At 35.9% G+C, this 18,964-nt stretch overlaps 1 protein-coding gene across 1 annotated transcript; it reads left to right on the plus strand.

The window, feature by feature from the left end:
* Positions 1-213: 213 nt before the first annotated feature.
* Positions 214-13,876, plus strand: LOC109001459 (probable LRR receptor-like serine/threonine-protein kinase At1g07650). The gene is made up of 25 exons (XM_018978742.2): positions 214-377; positions 2,823-3,006; positions 3,543-3,614; positions 3,707-3,775; positions 3,883-3,954; positions 4,046-4,117; positions 4,632-4,703; positions 4,812-4,883; positions 4,977-5,048; positions 5,173-5,244; positions 5,334-5,408; positions 6,528-6,596; positions 7,226-7,291; positions 7,415-7,480; positions 7,610-7,642; positions 7,793-7,833; positions 8,250-8,626; positions 8,701-8,896; positions 9,018-9,149; positions 11,116-11,234; positions 11,379-11,589; positions 11,717-11,954; positions 13,069-13,219; positions 13,338-13,704; positions 13,785-13,876. Exons 1-25 carry the CDS (start codon positions 251-253, stop codon positions 13,859-13,861), a joined length of 3,102 nt encoding a protein of 1,033 aa, XP_018834287.2. The 5' UTR covers positions 214-250; the 3' UTR covers positions 13,862-13,876.
* Positions 13,877-18,964: the final 5,088 nt, after the last annotated feature.

Raw genomic sequence — 18,964 nt, forward strand, 5'->3', positions numbered from 1 at the left:
CTTTTCGCCGCAATTAAATAGCCACAAAAACTTATTTTTCTTATAGTGAGTATGGAGGCTATGGTAGGATGGAATTAGACCATGTATGTCTCTATATCTTTGAAATTTAATATTACTTTTGGGAGGGGCCAACCTCATAATTAATAGAACAAATCCAGAAGACATATATATATATTCAGTCAGTCTAAGGTGATGGTACGTTTGGACGCAGACCTGAACATAGCCCTGGAGGCATAAGGTAGAGGCAAAAATGGTTATACAAGCTCACAGACCAAAGATCAGCTTCAATCTTAAACCTCTCATGATATTGCTTCTTTGCATGGGAGTAACCGTAACCATGAATGTCAAGGCACAAAGACGTCTTCCTGATGATGAAGGTAAACACTTCTTGGATAATAATACTATATAACTGATTATTTTGTTTTGAAAATTATCGATTAATTTCTGAGCTGTTTGATGAAGTTATTAACAGCTTAATTTAAGATTTTTTTTTTTTTAAAGTATCTGTAATTTCATTCAATATCAAAATTTATCTATACAAAATATATCATGTATAACTGTGTTATACACTTCCATTGGCCCTTCTTCCATCCACACTTGTTCTTCCTCACTAGACAGACCTAGTTTTGCCAAAGAATGAGCTACATTATTCCCCTTTCTATTTATAAATTGAATCAACCAGCCTTGTCTGCACTGCATAGCCTTCTTTACATCCTCAACCAGTTGACCATACCGGCTCCGGTAGTCCTCCACCTTATTAACTATCTTAATAACTTTTAAAGCATCTCCTTCAAAAACAACCAAAGGGACATTCAATTTAGCACACATAGCTCCATAGCACTAGACAGAGCCAAGATTTCTGCTATCACTGGGTGAGCAACATGCACCTCTCTTCTCATGCACAAAGACATCAGGACCTCTCTTTTAGCATCCCTCATTATAATCTCAGCTCTCATTCTCTCTGTCTTTGAGTTGAAAGCAGCATCACAGTTTATCTTAACTCCACTACCCACTGGTGGCTGCCACCTTACAACCCTATTTGTTGCGCCTCCCTCAATTTTTTCTACCATTGAACTACTATGAGTCAGCTGATACTCCTCAAGACGATCCTTGCTTGCTTCACCACCACTTTAGGGCTTTTCTATATTCTAAAAGTCATCCCTAGCTATATTTTGAGACCGGCCTTCCATTTATCAGTAGGGCTAACTCAAGTTTTTCGACCTATATATCCCATTATCATCAGTGTGGCAGAACTACCGTGTTCGGCTAAAATCCCTAAAACTCAAGTTTTTAAAATCTTTCTCTGAGATAGATTTTATAACAATTAATTCCCCCATGGCCCCCAGGGCCCTAACAACAAAAGAAATAAAAAAGAGAATAATTATATATATTTATATATATATATTTAGGATGATAGAAAAGGAAAAGGTGTTCACATCGAAAAATTACAAATTTCCCACTATTTAAACTTCAACGGTACTGCACAAGTGCACATGATGAGTGGCCCACAAATTTATTTTATTCCTACTTTTTCTCCGTGGATGTGAATATATACGGATTTATGTGAAAAAAAAAAAAAAAATTAATAAAAAATTTTATTATTTTTCAAAACGACTATATGATATTTATTCACTTTATAACTATATATAACATCACCACCCTTAATTAGAAGAGTCCTGCGGGTGTAAGCCGATAAATTTTCCTTTGACTCTCTTTTTGATATATATTGTTATATTTTTAAATATTTAAAAAATTTACAGAATCATTAAAAAGCACTTTCCTAATATAAGTAACAAAAAAAAAAAAAACTATAGAGACCTATTATTGGGACAAATCTTCTGTAGATTTGTCTGGTTTGGTTTGGTTAATGATTTCATTTCATGTAATCATTGTAATTTTTCTAAACTCACACATAAAATATAAGTAACAATTCAATTTTTGAAATTTTAAAATAAAAATAATATTAAAAAATTATATCCTAATAATTTTTATTCAATTTTTAACTTTTATCTCATTATAATTTCATCTGTATAACCAAACGAAATAATTAGAACGTGTTTGGAAAGAAAAAGATTTCACACATGTTTGGATAATGGATTATAATTTTGTCAATAGTATTTCTCTAAAATAATTTTAATAAAGATGTTTTATTGATTTCTTTAAAAAAAAGTAAAAAAAAGTATTATTTAAATAAAAAAATTTTGAATATTATTTTTATTTTGAAGATTGAAAATTTTATATTAGTTTTTTTGTATGTTTTAAAATTTGTAAATTTTTTATTGATTTTTATGTTTTGATAATTATTAAGTAATGATTAGGTGAAAGTGTTAAAAATTTAAAATTAATAATATTTTGTATTTAAGTGATGTTTGAGTCCTAAAAGGATGAATGTTTCCTGTCTCTTACAATCACCTCCGTTGTGGCCGCAATGCACTATATCAAATATTCAATTTTTTTATCTAATCATTATAATTTTTTTAAAATTTCATATAAAACTAAAAAACAAATCAACTTTTCAAATCTCAAAATAAAATAAAAAATATTAAAAAATTAAATTCTAACCATTTTTTAACTTTATAGTACTTTTATTCAATTTTTTTCTTTATTTTTTTCTAAATCTCAATAAGATATCTTAACTCATTTTATTAATTTTTACAAACTATTTCATAACTATTCATATATTTCTCATTACATCCCATCTTAACATCCAAAGGTGAACTTAGAAGTTTAGAGCTCAACCGAACCACCAGTCTTTACCAGTACGGGATACAATAATAAGAGTCTCTGTCACTCGTCCATAATGAATTTGGTGCGTTTTGCAGTTGAAGCCCTTAAAGAAATAGCCACAGAGCTGAGGATGAAGGACTGGACTTTCCATGAAGGCCCATATTGCAGCAGCAACGGCACAATTACACTGACGTTGGGGCGGCCAACAACTTACCACAATTATATAAAATGCAATTGTGCATACCCTGGTGGTGTATCAGTATGTCACGTGGTTGGCCTGTACGAAGCCTATCTTTAATTCCCTTGTATCTTGTTGGTGAATTTTTTTTGGATAAATTAATTTGTCTTAATACAAAATTAGTAAAATTGCATATATTATACTTAAAACGTCTCTAATAGTCTTTTGGACTCACAAAATTGCTAATGTTCTTGGAAACAAATTAGGTGGAATTTGGATAGTGAGATAGATCAGATGATTTTAAATAAAAATTAAAAATTGAATAAAATATTGTTATAATATTTTTTTAATATTATTATTATTTTAAAATTTGAAAAAAATTAAATTTTTTATTATATATTATATAATAATTTATAAAAATTGTAATAATGAGATGAGATAAAATGAGATAGATTGCGATGATTTTGATAGTATTATGACGTCGGAAGTTCATATTATATCTATTCGGGATCTGTGCTGTTTGAATTTTTTCTAAGCTAAATGAATTTCAAAGTCGGAAATAGAACCTGCACCATGGATCTGACATCTTGTCATTAATCCTTTAATATGCCTTGAACTATATATCCTTGTCATGCAGACATCTAGAAGGGCAGGATCTTTCTGGTGTGCTTCCAACATCCCTTGTGAAGCTGCCTCACACAACGATGATGTAAGTAAAGTAACCAACTAATTAATTAATATCTGAAAGAATAAAAATATTTATAGTTCAAATCTAATTGCACGCTTTCCTCTTGGTTTCAGTGATTTGACTCGAAACTATCTGACTGGTACAATTCCATCCGAATGGACTTCTCTAAAGTTGGAAATTCTGTAAGTATTTTATTGGGATCCTTTAATATAACACATTATAATACATTAATCACTCATAACTTTTCAATTAATGCTCATTCTTGTTGAATTAAAATAATTGGCTACAGGTCCACTTCTGTAAACAAGTTATCGGGAAGAATTCCAAGCTACCTGGGAAAAATTACCACTCTTAAACATTTGTATGCTCTTTTATTTGGAAAAACCGCACAATAGATTGATTTTTGTTTTCCCGGTTTTCAATTTGACGAAGACTATTATTTGTATTTACAGGAGCATAGAGAACAATTGGTTTTCTGGAACTGTTCCCCCTGAGATTGGGAAGTTGGTGAACTTGGAGAAACTGTTAGTATTTTCACCTATCCTCTTGTTCAATGATTTATGTATTCAAATAACACTAACTTCAACTGGTCTGTAAAGACAAATGAATTCAAGCTGTTTGTAAAAAAGTATCACAAACCGTGAGTCCATGCATGAGAGCCTTCCAATATATATATATCGTATGTACAATGAAGTGAAAGAAAATAAAAGGAAACTAATTAACTAGCCTTTTACAAAAGATTTGTGTTGAATTTTTCCATATAAAGCATGTGTAGCTTTTGTGTTATTGACGTGAATCTGGTTGGCTTGAGTCTCGGTTTCCATAGAGGGATTAGCAGCAATTATGTTGTGGATGTGGGTCTCGGTTTCCATAGGGGGGAGCTGGAGCCGTTAGGGTGAAATGGGTCTTAGTTTCCATAGACGAAATTGTAGCCGTTGGGGTTATTTGAGTCTGAGTTTCCATAGAGTGTAGCCGTTGAGTCTTTCTGATCTGTGGCATTATCTTCAATAGTCTGAATTTCCCATTTGGTGGCTGCAGTATCCTCAACGCTAACTTCCTCACTGGAGAGTTGCCAGTCGATCTCACTTATCTCACAAACTTAACTGAACTGTGAGTGATTGTAAGCCATTTGTATTCTGATACTAATTTTACATGTTTTCTTGGGAAAACACATGTTTGGATGTTACCCAATCTTGTTTCTGCCTTGACCAAATGCAGTAGGATTAGCAGTAACAACTTCACTGGAAGAATACCTGATTTTTTCAATAGTTGGAAAAAGCTTCAGAAATTGTATGTATTTTCTTTTTCTAAATATATCATTTAAATGTCTTCTTGTAGAATATTCTAATGAAATCTAACATAAGAGAATTATGCTCTTAATAGAGAGATCCAAGCTAGCGGTCTCACGGGGCCCATTCCTCAAAGCATTTCTGTCTTGAGTAATTTAACTGAGCTGTAAGTTCTATTGTCTAAGGGTTCTTTAGCTGTAAAATCTATATGATTTCTTCCTTTTGTACTCAAATTAATAAGATTTATTGCTTAAGACAATAACAGTCATGGATGATGCAATTTTGTGCAGAAGAATTAGTGACTTAATTGGTGAGGGTTCAATATTTCCGAACTTAACTAGCATGAAAAACATGAATAGATTGTAAGTCATCTTCTACCACAAAATTTTAAGAACTGCAGCAATACAAAGTCATAGCATTTTTGCTTAGATGATGTTCTTCAACGTTGCAGGATGTTAAGGAGCTGCAATCTCTCGGGACAAATTCCGGGATACATATCAAAAGAAATGCCAAATCTCCAAACTTTGTAGTTCTTCTGTACCTTTTTGTTTGTCTCATTTCTATTTCTAATGAAAGAAAAACCAAAGTGGGTTGTGTGCATTATACCACTCTCTGCGATCGCCCTAAAAACAAGCCAGCAACATGCAATGATCAATGTCATAAAAGACTTTAGTGTCTCTACCCTTCCGCCAGTTAGTTTTGGGTTGACAGACAAACTCAGTATGGTTCAATCATTATAATTTCATAGATTAGTTTTGGGGTGTGTCTACAACTGCTGTCTGTAATTGCGTGGTGCGAAGTTGAGTTCTATCAAATTCTGAATTTGTCTTCCCTAATATCAATTTTTTTTTCACGAGTACCAATTTCGTTCTGCTGGATTGACAGCCAACAATCCAACACATAACTCGAAACTCCAGATACTAGGAGACACTGCTAATTAATTATCTTCATTGAGAACGTTGTTTTTTTTTTTTTTTTTTTTCTGTTTTGGGTAGCATAAGTACTAATATATGTTCGTACTAATTAGATTTTTTATGGTTCTACATTTTTTTTTAAAAATTTCCTTCTTATTAAGGATGTTCCATACTCTTGAATAAAGATTTTTCTCATTCTTTACTGGATTTGAGATCTCACGTTATAATGAGGTCATGTACTTCTGAAAATAGCAGCACGACAGTAGACGAATTTGAGGCTTTACTTTGTATTAATTCCAGGAACTTCTCGATCTCTTTTCCTTCCCTCATTCTTTAGCTGTACTTTAAGTTATATTCTCTCCCTACCAGGATAGTGTCCTTATTTCTTTCTTCCGGATCATTAATATTTATCCTATTTTTTTAATATTCTGTTCCTTTTAGAAAGCAGTTATTTAGGGTTGTATTTGTTTTTTGCTAGGCTCCTATCTGCAGTTGTCAATTTCTATGAACAACGTGTAGTTTTTGTTAAGCTGTCGTCTCAGCAATAAATTATAATGTTTTCATTGGAAAGAAATGTCCATTAGCTTACTTATAGAACATGTTCTGATCGAGAGAAAAACATTTTCCTGTATATATATTGTCTTCGTGATTCTATCTTTAAACCACATTAATCTCTACGCAATTTTACTGTTCTTTTGTACACTGACAACTTTATCATTATATCCCTGCAGAGATCTGAGCTTCAATAGATTGGAAGGAAATGTTCCAGAGTTTGATGATAGAGCAAAGTTGCAGCACCTGTATGTGTTGATTCAAAATCTAGCTATATTTCGGAGAAGTTTTAATAAATAATGAACAAGTACTACTAGGTCAAATTAAACATACAAAGGGACAAAGATAGGTGACATGATTTGGCTTTTTCGTTCCATGCCTTGTCAGAGAAGATGCAAGCTGAGATTTCACTATAACCAAACAGATCCTTATCTATCTATAACTATAGCCTAGCTTCCATCTATCTGTTCTAGGATGCAGTTGAAAGAAATATAAAATCATGTATATTAATTCATGGGAGCATGAGGCATAGAGGCCTTTAATTCCTGTAGTTGTGATTCTGTAGAAACCGTACGTATGTAGGAATATACATATTAGGGAATTATTTTGGTTGTTGTACCCATATTATAAGTATTCCACCCTGTTTGTGTATCCCATTTTGTGCTTATTTCAAAATGTATTTTCCCTCTGAATTATCTTCCATTGTTAATCTCGATAATGTTTGTTGGTCTGAGCCTGAATTGATCATAATGAAATTTTCAAAGGTAAATTGAACTATTGGTAACTGGCCTGAAAGTTTAGTGTTAGGTTTCAATGCCAATCGATTGGTTGTCTTTAATTAACCAGAGTACGTAAGATTATCTTGCTATTTGAACAGGTTTCTGACAAGCAACTTGCTCAACGGGACAGTTCCGGACTGGATCAAACGAAGAGATTATCACGAGTACATAAATTCATCTTAAATTCTACTTCAAATTTCTGTAACCTTATTAATTTTTTTCCTTTCTTCCTTAATTTTTGAATGTATGAAGAGTTATTAATGGAAACTATGTACATCCATTTGCAGTGATCTAGATCTTTCTTACAATAACTTCTTAGAGAGTTCTATGCCACCATCTTGTCGAGACACACTGTGAGAAAAACTTCGCCATTTGTAATCTAAATTTCAGCCTACGTGACTAGTACTGCATACTCTGTACTTATCTTTAAAGATTTCTTGTTTTTCTAACTAAGCTGACTATTTAATTTCTTGTTTCATCAGAAATTTATTTGAAAGCTTCTCTGGACAGGACTCGTAAGCTTCTAAACTTGTGAACTTAATTACAATAATAACCATCTTGATTTCCTTTTACTTTGATTTTGCCAACTTTTTCCCGTTTCCATTGTACTTTTTCACGAGCTCATCATGCACGCTCCTTTCTTGTACTGTTTAACCCAAATATAGATCAGTTGGCGAGTGCCCGAAGAACCTTCCTTGTTCAAAAGGTAACTATATATACCTAATCGCCAAGCTTTCCTCTCTAGAGTAATGCCAGGGATAAAGGTATGCAAGCCTAGTAGTGGATATGAGCACCTTTATAAAAAGTTAGCGAGTCCCACAAAAAAAGAGTAGAATCTAATTCCTCTTTTTATTAAAAGACTTGTACAAGATTTGCATGAACTTGCACTAATCATTTTTTGATTTCCAGTCTGTCCTGTGCAAGTTTGATGTAAATCATTGTAAAGTGAGACCACATAATAATTAGTGGGATTAGGCTTTACTTCTTTACTTTTTCTCATAAAAGGGAATTGCATGCAGCTTGTACATGACCCTCTAAGACCTTGTATCTAACGGTGAATCTATGATGTTTGGTTCTATGTATCCCTAATTCCTAAATTAAGAGGATGTTGTTTATGTGTAGACTGGAATTCAGTGCATATAAATTGCGGTGGAAACGAAGTCAGTAATGGAAACATTAAATACGAAGCAGATCTAGATGCATCAGGTGCGGCAAGATTTTATCGCGCCGGAGAGAATTGGGGATTCAGTTCCACTGGAAATTTCTGGGATGTTAATGCCAGCTCGATTGCATACATAGCAAATAATGCGTCAATACTCGGAATGAACAGCCCTGACTTGTACACAAGGGCACGACTCTCTCCTCTTTCTCTCACGTATTATGCGCGTTGCTTGGCAAATGGAAAATATACCGTCACGCTACACTTTGCAGAGATAATAATAAGAGGAAACAAATCATTTTGCAGTCTTGGAAGACGGATATTTGATGTTTATATCCAGGCAAGAAATTTAAATCAATGCACACACACACATACATATAACCCAGATTTATCGAGTTGAAATAATTGTTACAGGGAAAACTGGAGTTGAAGGATTTTGATATTGAAGATACTGCAGGAGGGGTTGACAAAGCTTTAGTTAAGAAAGTTAAAGCAGTTGTGAGTAACAAAGTCTTACATATCCGCTTTCATTGGGCTGGCAAAGGGACAACAAATGCCCCAACAAGAGGAACATATGGTCCTCTCATATCGGCTATCTCTATAGAAAATGGTAATAATTCCCGAGGGTATATATAATAAATTCTAATTAGATTGATGACAAAACTAAAGAATAAATAAATTCACATTTGATAGATCAGTACTGGAGCTAGCCCATTTGTTCAATTCTGCAGATAATCCCCCTGATAATGGCAAAATTATCACAATATTCATTGTGACTGGAGCTTTAGTATCGGCGATATTACTCATTTTAGGCTTTCTTTGGTGGAAAGGCTGCATAGGAAACAGGATTTCAAGGGAAAAAGGTAATTAATACGTGCATGTTTTAATTTATAGTAGACAGATAGATTTCTTATTATTTTTCTTCTTCTTCAACTATTGCAAATTAATTTGCATGAATTGAGTTGAGATGTACTTGTACAGAGTTTATAGTAGACAGAGGTAGAGTATGTTACGACCTAAGAGAAGTGCTATCCACGTATGTGGTTATACTCCATAAAGATTATTCCAAGTTATAATTAGAAAAAACCTAATACCTGCAACTCTATCACATATCACCCACCATCACTATGGCTGGGCAACAGGGGCCCGTTCCCTGGCCCGCTCGGTCCAACCCACCTGCCCTGAGGCCTGAGGGTAACGAGCGAAAAATCCTCCCGTTAATCCGGGTCGGTAGGCGGATACAATCATCATATTCGCTAAAACGGGCAGGTGGTGGGTTGGTTAAAATTCTGTCCATGAAACACTCGTCCGCCTACATGTATAAACATCTCTTCTAAACCTTAATCTACTGCCCCCACATTCTCCCCTCTTTTTTTCTCCTTCCTTTTTCTCTTCTTGATCTTCGTTTTCTTTCAACCAACTGGCACAACTTTCTTTCTTTTGTTCTGCTCTCTTCTTCTTTGTTTTCTTTCTTCTCTCTTCTTCTTAATTTGCTTCTTATTTTTTCTTTTACATAAACCGAGAATGCTTCTTTCTTCTAGGTTTTCTCCCCCTTTCTTCTTCTCATTTCTTTCTTCTGCCGGTTCGGCATGTAAAGGGGTTGATCTGTATTTTTTGAAGTTGATCTATGCGTTCTATTGGTTTATATAGATTATCGTTTTTTTTTTACTTGATTTGATTAGAACCGAGCTAATCTCAAGTAGAAGAACAAAGAAAGGTCTTTGTTTCAAGCAAACAGAGACCCTGAGTTTCTGGGTGTTGATTTTCTTGTTTGCGATTTGGAGACTTTTGGAACTTTTGTGGTTTTGATATTGATTTTGGGCCAATATGTGGACGGGCTGGTGAAAAATCAATCTGCTCGATCAACGAGGACAGATGAAGTGATAGGGATGAATGGTGGGGGGCTAAATGGCCTGCCGCCTAGCCGGGGACAGGGTGTCAAAAGGGCAGCTACCAGCCTATATAGGACGAGAAGCAACCCTACTCATCACAATCATCCCATTGCAGTGCCGCACCACCACATGGCATTATTACTACGTTGGTCTAGATAAAAATTTTAATGACAAAATGAAAGCACTAGTCATATCTATGCTTATACTCCAAAAGCATTGATCAAGATTATAATTGAAATTTCTTGGATTCATTGTAAAGTTTAGTTCCACGTATTAAGAACTAAGCTAAAACCTTGCACTCATACACCTGATCTCTGTGACAGTTCATACCCATCTAATGTGGGAATATGGACTTAACCAATCCGGGACATTACAAATCAAATATGTACAAAGAAAGTAATAGAGTGAGAGGGAAGAAATTGCAAATTTAAAATTTGAAATATCTCAAATTCACAAGAGAATTACTTTTTGTGATACTATTCTTTTATGTAAAATGATCTTAGCTTTAAAGGTAACAAGAACCAAAAAGCACACGAGGAAATGCAACCATCATGGTCTAACTCGGGGAGAGAGATTTATACTCAAGATAGACCCTGCAACCTTTAAGCTAACCTAGGAAATTAACCCATGCAGTTGGGCAATAATGAATCTTGAACTCACACGTTGTTTCTAATTTTCTATACCTATTCGAATTCGAGCTGAGAATTCAAAGAATCTCAATTCCTTTTGCATCTTGGATTTTGAATTTGTGTACACTTGTGATTGTTGAGCAGATGTAATAAATATAGTGACTTTGCACTGCATGTGTTTGGTCTCATTCTCTCTTATGTCATCTAACTAGTCAAGAGGCACAAAATATATAGAAATGAAATATCATTCCACTCATTTATAAGATACAATATTATCACTAGTCTCACCTTTTTCATTCCTTTCGCAGATTTGAGAGGATTAGATTTGCAAACAGGTTTTTTCACTTATAGGCAAATCAAAGCTGCCACCAACAACTTTGATGCTTCAAACATGATTGGGGAAGGTGGTTTTGGATCTGTATACAAGGTATTCGAAAACGTAATTCTTCATGCATTTAGATTTTTTATAAAAATTCTCTTATATTTCCATGATACAGAGCTAAAGACATCTCTTAGTACATAATCACATACATACCTAAATATGCATATTTTTTTTTCTTTTGAAATGCAGGGTATACTATTAGATGGTACTATAATTGCAGTTAAGAAACTTTCTTCAAAATCAAGTCAAGGAAATCGTGAGTTTGTGAATGAAATAGGCATGATATCTACTTTACAGCACCCGAATGTTGTTAGATTGTATGGAGGTTGTGCTGAAGGAAATCAACTCTTCTTGGTATATGAATACATGGAAAATAATAGCCTGGCTCGTCCTTTGTTTGGTATGCTTAATGTTTTTATATAATATTTTATGTCGAATAAGGATAGCAACCTAACAATGCGGATGGTTTTATCTTTAGAATCAAGTTGACATGAACTCCCCCATTCGACTTTCTACAAAAAATGCAGGTCCAGAGAGATACCAATTAAAATTGGACTGGCCTACACGGCAAAAAATATGCGTCGGCATTGCAAGAGGCTTGGCTTTCTTGCATGAGGAATCAACACTGAGAATTGTTCACAGAGACATTAAAACTACAAACGTGCTATTGGATTCGAAGCTTAACCCAAAGATTTCTGACTTTGGTTTGGCAAAGCTCGATGAAGAGGAAAAAACCCATATCAGCACCCGAGTTGCTGGAACCATGTATGCTTTATCTTTTATTCTATCCTTCAATTTGGAGTATATTTTTATTCTATTTTTCTTTCCTATTTTTCCTCCCAAGTGATTAACTAGGAGTTAATTAGGAACAAATGTTGATCTCCAAGCATTTAAAGGTTCTGCATATTAGAGATGTTCCTATTATATATGGAAGTGCTATAGAAACTCTAGGACTCTGTATTTGGTAAGTTTAATGTATTAGTTGCCTATATTTGCAGCACAAGTTTGCCTACAGAGAAATTGATAGCTATAGGAATTGTCAATCGGTATTCATGATAAATTGTGAGTAGTCTTGTCATAAAACATATTCAAATTAACAATCTTCTAAGTTTCTTTTATGCTTGAAGAGTACTATAGAGAGAGAAGAGAGAGAGAGAGAGTACACCATCTGATTTCCTATGTTGTGGTCGTTACCAGTTAAAAATATTCCAATAATCTTCTCTAGTGGAGCTGACGGTGACCAGAAATTCTAGAGATTTAACAATGTAATACCCCATATTGAATGATTAGTAATAAGGGTAGGTGGTGTATGAGATTACACATTACTCGAGAAGGAGAAATTATTTCTCTGTATAATATTTCAATGGAACTCTAATCATATTATTGACTAGTCCTTTTAGAGTATAGGCTATGTGGCTTAGGCCTTCCGTTGGTGCGTTACAGTATCCGAGCCTTTCTCAACCAGAAATGACTTGAGTTATGCTACCTACAACGGAAAACCTCGACAAGGACGTTGGAAATGTAAGTGGGAGAGATTGTAATACCCCATATTGAATGATAAGTGATAGTGTAGGTGGTGTTTGAGATCCCACATTGCTTGAGAATGAAAAGTTTTTACTCTTTATAATAGTTCCAATAGATCTCCAATAGTTATCACCATTCCACCAACAACAAAGTTTTGTATCTTTCATATAAAGAATATTTCACTCTATTGTCGTTGCCTTATCGTTTGCATAATTGCGTGCTAAATAGAAAAGAAACAATATGATTTCTTAACTACATTTCTGTAGATGTTGGGTTTTGTTCAATATGGTAGATTAGACCTAATTCATATATACCCTGAAATATTAATCATAATAAAACAATCTTTGTCACGCAGAGGATACATGGCACCAGAATATGCATTATGGGGTATTTTAACATATAAAGCAGATGTCTACAGTTTTGGGGTTGTCGCATTGGAAATTGTTGTTGGGAAGAGCAACATGAAATTTCAACCAAATGAAAGTTATGTATGTCTTCTTGATTGGGTAAGATTGATCAGTAGTCATTCCATGTACCAAAACTGGTCATCTTGATGATGATCTATTGGTTGAACACAAACTAAACAAGATTGAAACAATATGTTGTGTTGTGTGCATATTTCAGGCTCTTGTTCTACAACAAAAGGGTAATCTAGTAGAGCTGGTGGATCCAAAGTTAGGCTCTGAGTTTAAAATGGAGGAAGCAATTAGAATGATCAAAGTAGCTTTACTATGTACAAATCCATCTCCAGCTCTTAGACCCACAATGTCTGCAGTAGTAAGCATGCTCGAAGGCCAAACAACTGTTGATGACGTTATTATGGATCCAAGCTTATATGGAGATGAATACAAGTTTAGAGCTTTAAGAGAGCAGCTCGTTCAAGGCCAACAAGAATCGATGGGTTCAATTGGAGTTGAGAGTCGTATTCGTTCATCAAATGCAACATTGACCGAAACTTCTTCTACATCAACCCAGAATCTTTATGATCCAAGTAATTGTGATAGTAATGGTGGCAAAATATTTTCTCCTTCATGCAAAATGCTTTATGTAACAAATTACTAACTAATGCAGGGGGATCCGGGTATGACGATGTTGAGTTGGTAGACTCTTCATTGATAGCATTGGACTACCTCCAGAAAACAGATTAGTGCAAATATGGCAGGAAAATATGAAGATTCCTCAGATTGGGGCAATATTGGGCACGCGTTGGTATTTGGCCATAACTTTAATTACGAGTATCAAAATCGCACATATGACCCCAATATGGAAAGTTCCTTTCGGTGTGCACATCGTGGTTACCAACTACGCTTGGTGGTTTCCATTTTGACCATTAATAAGTCGTTTTCCCCTTTGAATCTTCAATTTAAGTTATTTTTTTCCTTTTATGGTAATGTTTTACTGTCACTTTTGGAAATGACTCTTACTCTGGTTTGGGCCAGATATTTTACAAGATACTTATTTTATTATGTATTTTCCTTTTATGCATTAATTGGGAATTTTTCTCTCTATTTTGCATCATTTCTCAATCTTAATCCCTAATTTTTGTGGATTAACTAGTCTGTGAATAATTCTCATTTTGCCCAGCGTCAGTTGGCATCAGAGCTTTAGCATTTTATGGGGTGATTAATCATCAGTTTTCATGGCTGAGAGTGGATATTGTAGTCGACATGGGTTGGTTCTAAAATGAAGAAGTCCCTCACCGCGATCATAATGTACAGAATGTGTTGATTCTGACTCCAATTTTGAGAACCCGTATCACAATTGTGTTATGTTTCGGGAGTACCATAGCATGGATAAGCATTATGGAGACCTAGGCTTTAAAGTTAATCCACCATAATTTGATCCCTCAACTAACAATAGTTTAATTTCGGCCCTAAAATTTACCAAAATCCATAAACTACATATATATTCCATGAAAACTTGATTTATATCCTCCTAAATAACATTTTCATATAACAAACTCAAAATAAAAAGCTAAATCCAAGAATTTGAGTATTATCATACACTAATTGTGATTAAAGCCTCATGCCGCACTTGTGAAACTCAAACATGTTCACACTCTTGATTCATACACTATATGTCCAGCTTTGTAAAACGAGAATAACCCACACAAATTGTAAACACCAAATATCAAGACCATATACTCGAGCATTCTTTATTTTTGTTGTGCATTCAATGCATAAACCAACAACGTAACCTAAAGTTATAAACATAAACATGTCCAAAAATCTGTCCTTGAAATTATTGAGTCCAAATAACCATATAAAATTCGAAATGTGCATTGCAATAAACCATCTACACAATCAATCACCAAACTGAAACATGTACCAATTCTATGTTGTATTATAGGTTCTAATATTGTGGATCTCATAAAAAATCATTTAACCGAGTGATGTACTCCATTTCATGCTTAAATAGATCTTGACTCCTCATGCAACCCAATAAAAATCCAATCTTCAAACAACATCAAAGCTCTAACGACCTATACCAATCATACATAAGTCAATCGAAATATATACCCACATTTAGCCTTCATTAATTTCTACCATCTTAGATATTAACCAAAATCACATGTACACATACCAAACTCATTTTAGAGACTCAAACCAAAATTATAGTCATCAATAGCTTCATTTCAAGCTCACCATTAACACATTTGTTTTTTGGAAAGAGGATGGTACCTCCAGTCTTTATTGATAAGCCCTCACTTTTGGCAGAAAAATATCGTGGTTACAAAATATTCTAAAGAAATAAACTTATTACCCATCAACCACAAACAATAAACATAAAAAATAACCAACACCCAAAAAACTTACATTAACAAAGACGCAAATAAGGAAATGCCAATTTATCAGTATGAACCAAACCTCTAAAATACCCGAATCACACCTCCTACACCCAAACTACCAGGATTTCCAACACTGCTTCTGTCAATATTCAACTCGAAACGTCCAGCCAGCAATTTCGACCATGTAACTACACGAGCTTGTTGCTTTTTAACTGAAAAAACAGGTAGATTTAAATCTTTGAGTCTAACTTCATTAGCAAACGAAAGTCTTTTATATGTTGATGCTGTCTGCTACAGTTTGCCCAGTGACATCGGAACGGACCAGCACACCTGATCAGCGGAAAACAATTTTCCTTCCATCCTCCCTTTACATCTACGATGCCACAACCTCCAAGTAATAATACAAGGAAGAATTCCCAGTATACTACCAGCTTGCGAAGAGCGGGATGCTAGCCTAGAAAACAACAAAACCATATCAAACCATGCTCTGTTAGGATCATAAGGAACTTGATAGGCCACGACGTTCAGGGAGGGGCCTAAAACCAAATCCCAAGTATATGGGAGGAGGTTAGACGTGCGAAGGCTAACGGAAGTAAGGACGTAGTGCATGGAGTGGCATGCATGCGTGCATGGACTGGGTCGTAGCCATTGAAGTCAGTTTCTATTTCTGTTGATGATTATCTTTCTGTTGCATTTCTATTTCCGTTAGTACGTGGAGTCAGTTTCAGTATTTCATTTGTTAGGCGTCAGCTACTAGTAGTGGCTCTAGGTTGTTCCTCTGTTTTCGGCAACTCTGTTTTTCAGTTTGTGTTTTCAGTTTTATGAACATGGACTGCTATTTAAGCAGCCGTGAGTTATCAATGGAAAGGCAAAAGAATTATTCCAGCAAATAATTGTGGTACTTCCTCACCCGAAGAGGACATATACTTGAGTGTTGTCGCTTACAAATATAAGGGACCTACCTTACCTTCGAAAGTTCATTTTGGTTTTCTTTGACGATATTCTCATATATAGTTCGACGTGGGATAAGCATGTGGTGCATGTGGCACAAACTTTGGAGATTTTGGGGCAACATAAATTTTTTGCCAAAATAAGCAAATGTGCCTTTGGCCAGCAAGAATTGGAATACCTGGGACATATCATTACGCCTCAAGAAGTGAAGGTTGATGACAAAAAAATTGCAGCCATGCTCGCATGGCCTCAACCTACTAATATTTCTGAATTGCATGGTTTTTTAGGTTTGACAAGATACTACAGAAAGTTCGTTCAAAATTATGGCATCATCGCTCGACCCCTCACCAACCTACTCAAGAAAGGGAAGTTCGGATGGCATGAAGAAGCCGAAACAGCCTTCTCGGCTCTTAAGCAAGCAATGACCACCACCCCCACTTTGGCTATGCCCAATTTCAACGATTTTTTCACCATTGAAACCGACGCATCAGGCGAGGGGATTGGCGCGATCTTAACTCAACAAGGCAAGCCCATCGCCTTTATGAGTCGAGCACTGGGAGTTACAAAAAAATCATGGTCAACCTACGCCAAAGAAATGCTTGCCATTATAGAAGCCATTCGCCTATGGCGACCTTATTTACTGGGCAAGAAATTTTTTATCCAAACTGATCAACGCAGCTTGAAGTATTTCCTGGATTAGCTTGTGGCAACTCTGGAGCAGCAAAAATGGGTAGCCAAATTAATGGGCTACGACTATGAAATTATTTATCGTCCAGGTCGTGAGAACTCAGCTGCAGATGCTCTGTCACCCAAGCCAAACAGTCCAGTCATTCATCATCTACACGTAGCAGCTGTAACCTTGTGGGATGAGATTAAAGACGCTTATGAAGGTGATCCCTATATTCAATCTATTGATCGGACGGCCAAGGCTCAAACCGAAGGATCCTATTCACAACATCAAGGACTTTTGTTCTTTAAGGGAAGGGTAGTCATTCCATCTTGCGAGTCATTACGCACTAAGTTGTTGCATGAGGCGCACAATACTAAGATTGGAGGGCACTCAGGCGTCTTACTCACATGCAAACGGCTAGCTCAACAATTTTATTGGCTGAAAATGCACTAGATTGTCCAAGAGCATGTCAAGCACTGTCAGGTATGTCAGAAAATGAAGTCTGAGACACTTCCCCCTGCTGGGCTCCTGCAACCTTTGCCCATTCCATGTCAAGTCTGGGATGATATTTCTCTCGACTTCGTTGAAGGTTTGCCGACTTCCCACGGCAAGGATACAATCTTAGTAGTCGTTGATAGGTTAAGTAAATTTGCACATTTCTTAACTCTCACTCATCCATTTACTGCTAAGAGCGTGGCTGAAAAATTTGTTGAAGGAGTTATTAAATTGCATGGCCTCCCTAAATCGATCGTTAGCGATCGAGATCCCATCTTTATTAGTCGATTTTGGCAGGAATTTTTTCATATGTCTGGTACTCAGTTAAAACTCAGCTCTGCCTATCATCCGCAAACCGACGGACAGACGGAAGTGGTGAATCGATGTGTCGAACAATATTTGCGATGCTTCATTCATCAATGGCCGTGCAAGTGGACCACCTACATTCCATGGGCTGAACTATGGCATAATACGACATATCATGCGTCTACTGGAATGACTCTGTTCCAAGCCTTATACGGTCGTTTGCCTCCTCTGTTTCCCAATTACCATAGTGGTGACTCTTCAGTGCATGAGGTAGACCAAAGTCTCGTGTCCAGAGATGAGCTGCTGCGTCAACTAAAAGCAAATTTGGAGACTTCCATTAATCGCATGAAATAGCCAGCGGATCAAAAGAGACGGGAGGTGATTTTCGAAGTCGGTGATATGGTGTTTCTCAAGTTGCATCCCTACCGTCAGCAATCGATTTTCAAACGTGCTCACCAGAAACTTGCTAGTCACTTTTACAGGCCATACCCAGTCGTGCAAAAAATAGGAGCGGTTGCTTACAAGCTTCAGCTACCGGAAGGAGCTCGAATTCATCCAGTCTTCCACATTTCATTGCTGAAAAAATTCGTGGGAGATCTGGTGGTACCATCCACGGAACTACCACCAGTAACCGATGAGGGTATTATTATTCTGGAACCCAAAAAAATCTTGGACACTCGCTGGGTCAAACGAGGAAATAAATTTGAAGAAGAAAGCTTGGTTTAGTGGAACCGCCTACTAGCAGAAGAGGCCACGTGGGAGACAAAGCAGTCGTTGATGGAGCAGTTTCCGAATATGGACCTTGAGGACAAGGATCCACTTGAGGAGGGGAGTATTGATAGGCCACGACGTTTAGGGAGGGGCCTAAAACCAAATCCCAAGTATATGGGAGGAGGTTAGATGTGCGAAGGCTAACGGAAGTAAGGACGTAGTGCATGGAGTGGCATGCATGCGTGCATGGACTGGGTCGTAGCCATTGAAGTCAGTTTCTATTTCTGTTGATGATTATCTTTCTGTTGCATTTCTATTTCCGTTAGTACG

This window comes from Juglans regia, chromosome 4 (assembly GCF_001411555.2).
Source record: "Juglans regia cultivar Chandler chromosome 4, Walnut 2.0, whole genome shotgun sequence".
Lineage (NCBI taxonomy): Eukaryota > Viridiplantae > Streptophyta > Magnoliopsida > Fagales > Juglandaceae > Juglans > Juglans regia.

What these genes read in the sequence shown, in the direction of transcription:
- LOC109001459 (XM_018978742.2), top strand. Translation starts at nt 251, where the DNA reads ATGGTTATACAAGCTCACAGACCAAAGATCAGCTTCAATCTTAAACCT. An exon ending in ATGAAAAACATGAATAGATT is followed by an intron (nt 5,245 to 5,333) that starts GTAAGTCATCTT and finishes TCAACGTTGCAG; the next exon opens with GATGTTAAGGAGCTGCAATC. An exon ending in ACCCGAGTTGCTGGAACCAT is followed by an intron (nt 11,955 to 13,068) that starts GTATGCTTTATC and finishes TTTGTCACGCAG; the next exon opens with AGGATACATGGCACCAGAAT.